This window comes from Magallana gigas, chromosome 5, assembly GCF_963853765.1.
Source record: "Magallana gigas chromosome 5, xbMagGiga1.1, whole genome shotgun sequence".
In the NCBI taxonomy this organism is placed as follows: domain Eukaryota; kingdom Metazoa; phylum Mollusca; class Bivalvia; order Ostreida; family Ostreidae; genus Magallana; species Magallana gigas.
In genome coordinates, this window is record NC_088857.1 from 11,779,323 (window position 1) to 11,793,294 (window position 13,972).

The 13,972-nt window shown below is 36.0% G+C and overlaps 2 protein-coding genes and 1 long non-coding RNA gene across 4 annotated transcripts; 2 read left to right on the plus strand and 1 right to left on the minus strand.

The window, feature by feature from the left end:
- The first annotated feature begins 1,359 nt into the window (after positions 1-1,359).
- Positions 1,360-2,987, plus strand: LOC105334989 (uncharacterized). 2 transcript variants are annotated; one of them, XM_011438641.4, is made up of 2 exons: positions 1,360-1,604; positions 1,811-2,987. In XM_011438641.4, the coding sequence occupies exon 2, from the start codon at positions 1,815-1,817 to the stop codon at positions 2,751-2,753; it is 939 nt and encodes a 312-aa protein (XP_011436943.3). In that variant the 5' UTR covers positions 1,360-1,604; positions 1,811-1,814; the 3' UTR covers positions 2,754-2,987. The 2 variants fall into 2 exon arrangements, with proteins under 2 accessions (XP_011436943.3, XP_011436942.3); XM_011438640.4 differs by having other exon boundaries at positions 1,361-1,604; positions 1,808-2,987.
- A 1,818-nt stretch (positions 2,988-4,805) lies between these two features.
- On the minus strand, positions 4,806-8,354 carry LOC105334990 (uncharacterized). Its single transcript, XR_004596824.2, has 3 exons — positions 8,215-8,354; positions 6,429-6,549; positions 4,806-5,222 (listed from the first exon to the last, which is right to left on the minus strand). It is a non-coding gene; the product is annotated as an uncharacterized lncRNA (long non-coding RNA).
- Positions 8,355-9,987: 1,633 nt separating this feature from the next.
- On the plus strand, positions 9,988-13,378 carry LOC105334991 (uncharacterized). Its single transcript, XM_011438643.4, has 4 exons — positions 9,988-10,128; positions 11,421-11,635; positions 11,831-11,944; positions 12,995-13,378. The coding sequence occupies exons 2-4, from the start codon at positions 11,438-11,440 to the stop codon at positions 13,157-13,159; spliced, it is 477 nt and encodes a 158-aa protein (XP_011436945.3). The 5' UTR covers positions 9,988-10,128; positions 11,421-11,437; the 3' UTR covers positions 13,160-13,378.
- Positions 13,379-13,972: the final 594 nt, after the last annotated feature.

Here is a 13,972-nt window from a genome sequence, read left to right on the forward strand (position 1 = left end):
TGTTTATATAGACAAACTTTACACATTCATATGGTTAGCATATTAATGTTCGTGCGTAATGAAGATTTAACGAACTTTAAAAAAGAGTTTATATATAAACTTTAAGCGAAATGATTCACCAGTGATAATTTTAGATAACCCATTTCATACACAGCTTGATCTCGTAAGATGCAATGGCTGGGGTTTCCCGGGTTTTTAAATTCTAGAACTTTAACGAATCGTAAAGTTGTCTCTATTGTTGAGAAGAATTTTGACCGGAAATCGAGTCATTCTGCGTATTTAAAAATATTTTCACAATTCAAATGGAAATCTCATCTTGAATGTCTAAATCAAAACATAAGACAAAGAATAGTGATATACTTAATACTCTTGCTACAGTAATTACCTTTCACGCTCATTAGTACGTGTACAAAGGATAAACATCGACAAAAAAACTTCACACATTTTTTAAAGACCATTGTATACAAAGGTATTAGTATTAACCGTGAAGAAAAGTTAACGAGTTTTTTTTATTAATTTGAAAAATGATACATTTTACTAGTAATTTTATCCGGTCATAAATTTCAGAAGTTCGGAATTACTTCTAGGTGGTGTATCGCATAAAATTACAACAGTTCGCCACCCATCCTCTTTCTTCAGGCAGAACCACAGCTACATGTACATATATTTGTATAAAAAAAAGTTCTGAGAAAAAAGGAAAATATGAAGATTGAGAGAGATGACATAACTTTTTAAATTGTTTAATATGATACTTCAAAGAATTACGTGTGCTATCTTCTTTCTTTTTTTTCTTTTTTTTTTCTTTTTTTCACGTTCTTGTGTTTAATTTAATTTCATATGCACATAAAATTGTACACTAATTTGACATTCTATGACATCTCTGATTGTGCATAAAACAGTGTGGCACCTGCATTTTTATGCATAAGAACAGCATGTACCAAGAATAAATAAGTAATCACATTCCTCATGTACAATTTTCTTCTTGGATAATAAATTACAGACCTACATTTTTAAAATTCTGATATTTTGAAAATTGTCTCATCGAACGTCGAAATGAAATACGGTCACTATTGTTTATAAACAGAGAGTAAGCCATGGCTACTTGCAAGAACCACGGGGAGCTTGTTCAAATATATTATGACCGCACTTGCGTCAAAACCCGGGGGAGAGGAGGGAATCAGACAGCGTGTTTCCTTTCCATCGTGTTTGCTCAAACCCAAAGTCCCTGCAGATTGCAGGTAATAAGATAAACCAGACCGCAGAGAGACGCAGCAAAGATAGGGCTGAGTCAATAGCGGCCACGCCGAGCTCGCTTTATTATACAGGTATACCTGAGATGATACCTGGGGGTGACTCATTTCGAGGTGACAGTTGTAACTTGGGATGCCCCAGTAGGTCAACCAGTGTGAAAGGTCGGGCGATTCGTAAATAAAATTGGAGCGCGCTAATTTGACTGGCAAACTTTACCACTGCGCATCTGCCGATTTTTACCCAGCTTAGTATAAATAGCCTGGTTTGGAAAGTCCACGTTTCAATTTGTTTGTAAATAAGGAGACGAACGTTTCAAGATATCTACTAACCAAGTAGCATCCGCATCCTTAAAGGTAAGAACGAGAAAATAGAAGTATATTTATTATTTTTTTCAACTTGATATTATCATTTAATAATTTTTCTGTATTCAAAGAATTTTTATGTTTTAGATTTAAAATTTTTTCAAGATTAAATGTCATGATTACTGAAGCAATTATAGAGTAACTGATAGGGAAACATTTTCTTCCAATGGTTAACACTGAGCTTTATTTCCCAGTAGCAGGATGTCATTCGGAGCAGCTATAATTTCAGCGCTAAAGAAAAAGAAATGGCGAAGTTCACAATATGACGTCAGAGATCTGGGCTCAACAGACGTTACATGCCTATCACTCACAGACCTTTCCAACATGCCCGTCCGGGGCAGAAACACGTTCGTATCCAGCAAGTCGGAAGATAATTTACTGGACGCAAAACTTTACCTGAAAGCAAGAGACTCGAACTTAAAACGAAAAGAAACATGGAAGAGAACATCACTAAATCTCTCTATTGACCCAGACGACTGGAAGAATACGTCGTTAACGTTGTCCAACGCAGATTCGGCGATTTCGCTTTCCTTTCGAGATTCCGTGAAAAGTAGCAGACGACCAGTGTCTTGTTACGTAGATTATACGTCATCACGCGAGTTTCTCTCCGTCGCCGAAGAAGCAGACGAATCTTGCAACAAAGACTTTGGGTATGACTCGATGAACGCAAGCTCCGACTCAGTTCTGAGTTTGGTGAGGACATCTAGCATTCACGACAAATCCAGAAAAATCATGATCAAAAGGCGCCAGTTTGTTAAAAAGCGATCACGGGACAGTCAAGTTTTTAGTGATGACGAAAACGCCGATCTTAAGTACTCTAAATCGAACGCCCGATCTACAGAAAATATTGTGTTATCAGAATCAAAAGAAATTTCGCATAGACTGGTTCACAGAGAAACCACACCAAGGAGGAATAGGGACGAAAAATGTCGATCAGTTCAATTTGAGGACAATGTCGAAGAGGAGAGTTTCGTGAAACAGCAACTCAGTAAATCCGTGTCTACGCTAACTCTGTGCAGAAATAACAGCGTGCAGCTGAAGTCCTGGCAAATCCGGAGACAGCGCCGAGCGATGCTCAACAAGCACAGGCGAGCTATCCGGCAGCTGGAGAGCATTAAGTACGAGGAAAGACTGGTGTAAGACAGAAACTGAAATGGACCTAGTACTCGAGTTCCTGTTTTGTAAATTTTTGTACATACTTGCTGAATGTTATTTATACTTTTCATTACTCAGATAAAACTTATACAGGTGTACCTAAGAAATACTCTATTATATTCCGTAACATATTTATTGTATTTTGTTTTTGAAACACGTGTATATATTTGGTGATATATTATATACATGAAATATACAATAAATTGAAAAACCTCTTAATACTGTTGTTCTTGCCTGTAGTTTTCTTCATTATTATCATTTTTTTTTTTTGGGGGGGGGGGGGCTAATTGAAATATTATTACACAAATATCACGATACTTGAAGAGAATAAATGTACATGTACCTTGGAAGTATTGGCGAACAAATAAAAAAAAAGGCTGATTAAAAAAACCCCAATGAACTAATTTTTATCTTTTACAATTTTGTGATTGAATCTCGCTTCTCATGCGCAGTTTGTTCAGCTACAGTAACTCATCTGCAAAACAGAGGTTCGTTACCCGATAGAGCATTTAATTTTACTTTTTGTTCTTTTCCTTAATTTGAAAATAAGAATATTAATAACCGACCTGCATTTATAATCCGCCCAGAGTCTGGAATTAAACTCTTGTATGACGGATCATACAGTCAGATTTTATCTAAAAGCTGTACGATTTGAAAGCAATAGAACGGTGAATATGATGTTCTTTTGTCCGTCATTATATATTAATTATAATTTTAAAAAGGCATCGAACACCACCTTAAATGACCTTCATCTATATATGATATAAGCAATATGTGAACTCCTTAGGTGGAGACACGTCAGCTCATCGCAACAAGATGTAAAACCAAAATCCTTCGAACCTTAATTAAGAAGGGTTGGCCTTAACAATATTAATAGGGTGTCAAAGATAAAAATACTTAAATACTATTAGATTTACGGAGGCAATAACCTTTTAACAAGTCTATTCGGTTAATGTTTAATAAATCTACTGATATTGTTTTCTTGTCTATAACACGGTTATAAGTAGAAAGTATACAGTAAATTGAAAAACAGAAATTTCCCACATTTGTGTGCAGTTTTTGCTTGCTTGTTTTTGTATGATTGGCACTTAGCGCGGATCAAGGAGGAAATGGTCGAGTGGTGGGGGGGGGGGGGGGGGGGGCGGGGGGGGGTGGAGGTTGCAGAGTTTAATATATCAGAGAAATATATATGAGTAAGTAATTATTTTTCTCTGAATTAGTGTTAATGCATAATGATAACTACAACTTTAAAATTAAGGTCACTTTCAACATGTACATGTACCTCTGCTCTTCTAATAGAGTTTATTACAAGAACTGGTTATTTTAAATTATAGCAATCAGTCGCTTTCTGAAGATTTTGATTTTATCATCAATTTCATCTTATGTAAGGTATGTACAATGTTAAATTAAGAGGGTGTAAAAGTACATGTATATACAATAATAATGTATTTTCATTTTTGCAAAATACTGGTAAGCAAACCCTACAAAGAAACTATCCAGAATGTTTAGCTTAGCGAAGTAGTCTATTGATTACTTAATCTAAAAGTTTAAAACCCATCTTGATAAAGTGCCTGTGTTTAAAAGCCTACTTTTGTTGGGGATTAGATAATTCTTGTTCAGTGACGGATCGTACATGTATGCATAACCACACATTACATAACCGACTCGTAATATCGACAGTAATCTGTAACCATAGAAATGACTATTAACAGAGAATCAAATTGGTGCGAACATCCCCTCCTTGAATTTCAAAATTCGGTCTGCAAGATGGCGTGTCGTGGTCACGAATGGACTCGAATTTCAACCACTGGAGAGGAGGCACAATCAGAAATATCTAGATAATACAAATTACTCTCTCCGACAGTTCGTGCTGAGGAGGCATTAAACAGATTATAGATAGCTGACAATGGCCTCCATCATTTGGCCAGGTGATGCATGGGTTTGTTTTCTGTGTGTCTGGAATCAAATTCAACACCTCGAGACAATGGCAGGCATTGAACTGAATAAGTAGCCCAAGATATCAAAAACCACAAGATAGAAAACTGAACGACTTTATACAAAAGAATTCTTCTTCTTTCGTGACATTAATCAAAATGAGCTAACATTCGAATACTGAAATGGTAGGATAAATAGATATAGGTAAATAATACTGAAATGGCGTAAAGTCAGCGTCTAAAACACGTGTGAGTGTCTATAGAGAGGTTACGAAAGGTTACAGAATACACAAATTTGTAACTATGATTCCCTCTCAGATCCCCTTCACGATTTTGAATGTTTCCACGGGCCAGCCAATTTCGCCGATCTGTCCGTTTTTGGCCTTGGGGAACTTAGTCCCGGGTGGAGGTCTGCTCAGGTATCCCATCTGGCTTGTCACTTCCGGTGATCGATCTCCGTTGCCGACCATTTGGAAGTCGGTTCTTGTCTTTACTCGCTGATCTGTCAATCCGTCCGGACCTGAAATGTACAGATATTCTTGAGAATCAAACTCAATATGCAGTAGAATATTATATCAGGTAATGTTTATACGTTTAAGTATACATATGATCAAGAACACAGAGGCAAAGGTGACGGCCGCCTTTTTTTTTTTTTTTTTTGCAAAGATATATATAATCAAAATGAATGAATGAATCATTTATCTTTTTTTTGGATTTCATTTTTTAATCCGGAAAAAATTAACCTCAGCAAGAGCGTTCTATAACTGCTTATAAATTTTACAATGAACCTTGGTTACCCCCTCCCCCCCCTCCCCCCCTCCCCCCCCCCCCCCCCCCCCCCATCGTTATTGTTTTTCCTCTTTAGCCTTGTCAAGATTTTAAATAAGTCTTTCCTCCCCCTTCCAAACTTTCAATTTGTTCTCGACGCCTATGCACAGTTTACACTTATCGTTGACAATTTTTGGGAGTTGATTTTAATCAACTTTCCTATGCAGTTACTCAGGCAAACCGAAAGTGAAACAGTGTTTGGACCTAATCACAAATCAACACCGCTGACAACATTTAGTTCTAATCAATAAATTCGATGTAATGAGTTCTTAAGCATTGTTCTTCAAGGAAACTCATTTATAGATACCTTGTAAATAGTCAGATTTTAAATGGTACAAACAATTTAGATATTTTTTAAAGTCGTACATTTTATGTGTTCCTATGCCAGAGTTCAATATAGTCTCGTTCAACCAGACGCTCGGCTGTCTCCGTAAATCTTCGACAAGCATAGAGTCTCTCTTGCTTGTCGGAGATTAACGGATACAGCTGAGAGTCTGGTTGGATCCATACAATTTCTCATAATTATTTCGATTACTAATACGTAATCTGATGGAATAATTCTTTGAATATAACACAACATGATTGATATTGGATTTTCACGAAATTCCTGTAGGATTCATTTTACATTGTATAAAAATGTACGTAATTCAAATACTTATAGGAATTTACTTGCCATGCAAAATAACATATCGTTGATTTTAAAATAAATAACAATCGATAAAATCAACTCCCGTCAGTATTTCAGTACTTTGATTAATAAATGGCTCTATACTAAATCTTTAGATTCATGCATATTGTTGTTAAGAAGGCAACGGAATGAAGGTTAGCGTATTTAGTTTTATTTTGGTCCTTGTTAAAAAGATAAACTTTCAAAGATACACTCTATAAATACACTTACCAGTGAATAAGACAGGGCCCCTGTAGGCTGACCACTGTTGGTGGGAAGGGGGTCCCTGGGACACTGCCGTGGACACGTGTGTACTAGAGCTATGAGTAGACTGGGGCGATCGGCCATATTGCTGCAACATATAACAACTTATGTATGATAGTACAGACAACTACATGTAGTGAAGTATTATAATACATTAGCACGCTAGCCGAGCAACTTTCATTTGTGCAACAAATCAAGAGTAAAAATACGTAGCAAATAGCACAACTGAAAAGCACCCCCACCCCAAATATACAGAACATGTACCTAGCGAATATCATTTAGCCATGAATCACAACAATTAATGATTTTAAGTCAATACTTATAGTCAATGGCTGAGCAACACACAGCAAATCAAGCTTACATAGCGATTAGCACGATATCTGTGCTACACACACAAATCCAACACAAATCCAACATACATAGCTAACAGAAATTATCTTTAAACAAGTTTGAACTGTGCAACACAACAAATATCAAAGTATATTTAGTCAGAAGGCGTACAACAAATTATTGGCAAAATACCTATCCAACAGCGCAATAAGCGAGCAACACAAGTTTACCTCGTTAATAACACAACATCTTGCAACACAACATATTACATGTATAATAGTACAGCAAGCTAAAATAGCATGACAGTCTTATTCCATGCAACAAATCACTTTGGCAATATATATACCTAGCTCAAAGGAGGATTGTGAGCAATTATACTCAACAAATCGGATAAACTTTGTCTTTAACTCAGTTCGATGCAACTCAACATAATTCAAACACCTAGCTAATACAATGACAGCCGTGCAACAATTACCCCTCGTCAGTAAAGCAATAGTTGGGCAACATATCTACTGATATATTTAGCTAATATAGTCGTAAAACACACAACAAATCAAGTGAGCATAATTTCGTAAAATTTTATAGTAGAGCAACACGCAACTGAGACTAAACATATACATGTATCTTAAGATGATTGCCCTGTACCATACAATTTCATACAATAGTGCAAAATTACAGCAATATACACGTGCATGTTGTATATTTATCAAAATATCTTGTACTGCCTTTATCAAAAATCAGCATACACATTTTTGCAAGATGAGTTGACAAACTCAAAAAATTCATCGATGACCGATAAATCGAATTCTTTCGTTTGCCTTCACAGTAGCCTAGCAATAACAAGAAAGAAATATCTTGCCAGCTATGACTTCTGTAACCGCAAAACTACAATGCACGCAAGCCTAGCCATAGCTTAGCTCTTCATTCTGGATGACATCTTTTTGTGTGGTCTTGAGCAGGTCATATATATTTGGAATTTGTCACCTAGAACAGTTAAACGAGGGAGGTAAAGGTGTGTTGAGGGCCTCTACCCACCTCTCATATGATTAAGATTGAAACCACATCTAACTGAGGCAAAGCGGTCCAAAAAAATTCTAAGGGATCGTGAAAAAAATAATTCGGCAATAAAAGTGTAAAGTTTGGTCTGAATTCAGCAAATGTTTACATGACTGTATATTCACATTCTGGTACCAATATCTGCAAACAAGCTTTACCAGACGATGATAAATAGCTGCAATAACGAGGTTATGGAGATAATAAGATCAATGATATTTTTGACGTTTAATCCATACCCATGAACTCTGTTTGATTTACAGCCCTCAGACGGCAACAATACCACTTAACAATGCCAGGTTATATTTATTGTTTTACCTGTGATTGTACTTATATAGGTAAATAATAACAAGAACACATCCTGACTTACCTGTTAGGGTCTCCTGTTACCTGGTATTGTCAGGCTAATCGTCCCAATCTCAGGTGTAAACAGAACCTTAACGAGACAGGCCGCTCTAGTTCCCAGCCATTCAATGTTGCTAGGGGTAATCCGGATATCAGAGTCTTAACGATTCCGACTTCAAATATTATAATTTATCTGTTTTATTGATAGCAAATTATCAGAAGAAAAATAGTCACTCAGAGATAATTTTCTGGAGACAAAGTTGACTTTGTGATTTCAATGCATTGAGAAATATCAAACTTTGTAGAACTTCTTAAGCCATGACCCAATACTGTCCGATAAAGGGGATTTTACAGAAGCCGTTTTAGCATAAATATCATTGCATTTAAACGTTTAAAACACCTTTACAATCAATATATCGTTACATTTTAAAACCCCGACTGCTTGCGACGACAGCATTCCTTTTATTAAAGATTTCTGAATGCAATTGGATTTGGAGATTAAAGTTCGATTTATCAATGGATAAGTTAGAATCTTCAAATGGCAAGCGTGCCTAGCCGGGTTGCGCTTATAACAACGTAATGAAATAATATGACCAACACTTGGACAATAAAATTAATTAGGCTCCTTTTATCGAGATTAAAATACACTGTACCAGTAAAGTACAGATCATTTTATGTCCTGAATTCACGCTTTGGAGAATTCATTTTTAACTGGATAGACAAACCTCGATGCAATACCACAGTGTACTCTTGGACAACTTTTCGTCTGCAATGGCAGGGATTAGGTCAATGGCGCCAGTTCGCAGTTTGGTACATGTGCATTGTATATCATGCACGAGGAAGTGGTTTTAATAGTGCTGTCTGTATGATGTTCATGAACGAGGCGTAAACAAAACAACAGCACTAATTAACATTAATTAATGTTAATTGCTTTTATTTAAATAAAAGGTCAAGTAATTTACATAATAAAAATTATGCACAAGTAATTGTTGTAGTAACACCTAGTTCAGCGTATTGCAAATGGTTTTTGAAATATCTTGCATTTTTTAAGTTCCGGAAATTTAAACGTTTGGAAATTGCATTAAAGAATGAATAGTGTTCGATATTATTTCTAAGCATATATTCACAGCAAAACCCTAATAGCACATAGGTCTTCCTAGCTGACCAAAACAAAAAACAAAAAAAAACCAAACAAACAAAAAACACACACAAAAAAAATCTTGAGAATTAAAATCTTTAGATTTGAACCTAAATTGGCTTCGACCTTCAAACTGATATGAACCCATTATATCCTTTTTTTATAGGACCATAAACTCAAAAGGAATGAACTTGACGGGTTAAGACGTTAGCCCCATGTTAAACCAGTGCATGCTGTCAAAGAGGCGATGACCCGGTCCAGGAATGGCTATTATCATTTTGATATCAATTATCTCACTAAATTTAAATCCTACTCAAGACAAAAGCCCAGCCTTTATTGCACTTTTGATAAAATTTTTATAAATAATCCAAAATAAATCACAAACCAGCCGTAGCGCCACTTAATCTATCCATGTTTCGCCAAACATAAGCATCAGTTCCAAAAGAAGCCGATGTCTGACGTCAATTTGTGTAATGTTTGTGCTTGATACTTTAATTCTCGTTATAAACCACCGGATGTTGATATAAAATTCACAAATGATGTGAGTTGGAGTTGACATTATACTACTCCATGATTTCACGTTTTTGCCTCTTGTTCTTGTATTTCTATTGGATGAACACGTATTACCCACGCAAAGCACTGACTGTTTGATCTACCAAAGGGCTGCTGACAGGAAAAAGTGAAATCGATTTATGGAGTCTGAGAGAAATGTCGATGTAGGGGACACACTGTGTTAGTATAGAGGAGAGGAATTCACCAGGGTGCCTCTTGGAGTTTAACAATATACCTGAAATTTTAAAGGTAAGTTATTAAATTTACGTTTTCTTTATCAATAATGACTAATAAAGAGCGGAAGGCAAATCCGAAATTACATTTAAAGAGCTGGTTACTTGTCTGATTGTTTAATTGAGAAAAACGAGCTGAAATTATGCATGCACTTTTAGAGCTTATTTGAGTTACGCTCTCCTAATAATAGATTTTTGTCTATAAATAGAGTAGGACCAATGTTAGCCGATGGTACATTATCGAAGTTATCATTAATCGAGATATTTTGATTGCAAATGCCATGTTTACATAATTGACAAAAGCGGTAGAATTGACGCATATAAACATGAATTGGACTGCAACAAGGTTAACGGTGCGAACACCACGACGATATAGTCTGTCCCAAGCTATAATTGTTTCTGTCACAACTGGAGGAATATGTAAAGGATATAAGCCAAAAACTATAATAGCTTAAAATGACAAAGGATTGCATAACGAAAATGTTTTAAGATAAAAATACACATACCTGTGAAAGAAGTACGTACGACTGAAATCGATGAAAGGGAAAATATCCAAGAAATCTTCATTTTTCACTTGTAAAAAAAATACAGAAACGAAAACAGACTTCTTACTGAGATATAAAATGGGAAATTTTGACATCTTTTCGCCATTCGGAAGGCACTCGGAATACCTTGCACAATTTTTCAACGTTATCATCCGTATCTATTCAATGACTAAAACCTCATTGACTTCTTTATTTTTCGCCGTGTTTTGAAACCTGGTAAGCTGAGAGGGGGGGCTGTTCTTGAAATTTGTCATGCTTTTGAATAAACATCGTTTGAAACCTGGGGTATTTATGATTATCGAGTAATTAAGCAGATATCACAGAGTATAAATATTCTACAATCGATTTTCATGAAATATAGGCGTTTTCGAAATCTAAAATAGACATTCAAATTCAAGTCGAATGATGTGTGTGAGGAGAGAGAGAGAGAGAGAGAGAGAGAGAGAGAGAGAGAGAGAGAGAGAGAGAGAGAGAGAGAGAGAGAGAGAGAGAGAGAGAGAGAGAGAGAGAGAGAGAGAGAGTGTAAAACGTTGTAAAGGACTCAGGGATAAAAAGCACACAACTAGTACTCATTCGGTAAAAATCATATAACATTGCAAATCATGAGAGATTCAATATATAAACTCTGTTGAAATAAAACAGAAACTGTATTTGGCGCGTGCTCCACTTGCGTTATGCTTGACTAACGATGTCTCTGTTGGCCGTTGTGGCCTATGACCCTTTTGTTTAATTATTCTGACAGGCATACGTAAATATCTTTCAGAGGATGCTGTAAGTAAGATGGAAGAAAAACTTTTACAAGATCCCCAGACGCCCAGTGAAACTGACGGTGGACACAGTTCGTGCTCACGCCGTGACGTCATTCTTGACGTATCCGAGTACCGCCATCTTGCTGGACAAGATGCATCGGTCAACCTTAATGGAGGACACAATTGCAACTACAACAGTTCACCGAATGTGGAATCTCATCATGACAAGGTAATTGAAAATTAATGCGCATACATTAATCAAATAAACACATAGGCATTATAATAATTATTTCACGTATGAACTAAACAGTCTTGGCTGGATCGTTTGAATTTGATCCTAAGCTTTATGGAATGGAGACTTTAATTACTACTCAGAACCTTTATAGTGTGTTGGCATGGTGATTTTTTTTTATTATTTTTACAGAGACCATTTCCTCCCCTATCGGCGGATAGCAGTCCATGCTTGTTTGCTCTTTCGATTTTTTCCGTCGTTTGTTTTTGCCCTATAGGAATTTTTGCCGTTGTAACAGCCAGTAAGGTAAGCTTTATGTCATTAGTTTTCACAAGCGATGATAACATATATAAACAGTCATGTCTGTGGCATTTTCATTTCATTTTTGGATATCAATCAAACTTTGAAAACAATATAGGCCTATCGCGTAATAAAACGCTATCTCCATAGCGTAAAAAAAAAACGTCAGGCTATGAATTTGAATGACTTTGATTAGTGGATGAGTAAAAAAAATCCAGCGGTATATTCTTTGTGTTGTAGTTGACAATAAGATTTTTGTCATGATTGAGGTTTATCTGCCCTAACGTGAAAAGTAGATACTTAAACATAATTCGATTCCGTCAATACTTTTTCGTCGAAAGCGGGATTTCTCTCTTGTTTATGAACGTCCCCTCTTTCGTAATAACATAGACTTTTTAAAGGAACTTGCGTTTTTCAGTTATTAGGGAAAATGATATGGAAAGTCCTTATATGTAGGTCAAATCTTTGTAGAATACAAGGCAACTACACCCCAACCATTCTTTCCCACGGGAAAGGAATAATATGTTAATTAAGTAGAGTAACTTCTTATTAAAGTACAACGGATTGTACATGTGTAAGTGCTCTCCTATTCAATAACCATGTTACGTGTTTGTCAGGTTAAAATATCGGTAACTTTAAAAAAAAAATCCAATTAGAACCATTTTAACAAGAGCTTGGACTTTGGATAGTTGTGTCGAACAGCAATGTGACGTAGACATGTCTATTTCATTGCTGGCCACTCAGCCATTGCTCTTTGAAATCAACCAGATTTGTCTGGCGTTTGAGCTAAAACTATATGCAATTGACGCATATTTCGCTTGAAACCGCGTCATTTTTAACTTGTTTTTACGCAATAAATAGATAGCTTCGTCCAACCGAAAGTGTTTTACACAACTATCCAAAATCCAAGCTCTTGTTAAAATGGTTTTATATCATTCCTAAGCATTTCTCATACAAGAATGCAATGTACTAATCAGTTCACGACATAAAGAGTGGTCGGAAAATAGTTTTCACTCGTCAATACATGTTTTGACACTGTCCTGTTTATATTTGCAGTTACTAAAGGCCAGAAAAGAGGGAAATGAATCCAGTGTAGAAACTCTGACCGTCCGCACGAGGGCGCTGGTGTCTCTATCCCTGGGGGTGGGGATCGTCACTATTGTCTTCTGTCTTATCATATACTTTGTGAACATTTTCGGGATCAGAACTTACTTTACGTGAAAACCATTTTGTTATACAATGGTACATATTGAATGGATGTTACTATGTGTAAAAACATTGACATAGTGGAATGGATGATATACGAGTTAAGGTAGTTATGTTGGCATAATGATTTGAAAAGGTGTAAATACAAATGTACGTGTTTTGTGAATGATCTCTACTGCTTTGATGTCACAAATCTACAGTGTAAATATCATTAATAAAATTTCTGCAACACTCCTACTCGCCGTATTATTGTTTGCGAAACGATCTGCCGGTTTGGATGTAATAACATTACTTAGTACAAATAAAAATGCCAGGGGCGTACTATAGCTGCTTGTTTATTGTGGGTTTAGGGGCCGCCTTAATGCCCCCAATGGGACTTTTTGCATAAATACACATGATGGGTGTATCATAATAGTAAGAGAAACAACTCGCGCACAGTCTGGAAAACTACCAGGTAAATTTAGTATATATGCCAATGGTAACTTTTTTCACCCGAAAAACTAGTGATAGTGTGTTTAAATGCATAAGGGATTCAACCTTTTATCTAAAGAGGGATAAAAAAAGAAGTTTAATCAAACCACGAAAGCAAAAATTCGGATATTCATCAGGTTATTTGTAATTTAGGCGAGCATGCCGATGATCACTTTTAAATGCTTTGTCATTTGAAAGTGCAAAATTGAGTTACAAGCGAGTACGTTACACAAGTTAGAATTCTTTGTTATGTAAACAAAGCTTGAGTTCTGTAAGTGTTTACATACGGTATGTTTTGTCTTGGTATGAGATCTAATGTTGATTTTGTTGTTGATATAATTATTTTTGAACACATTG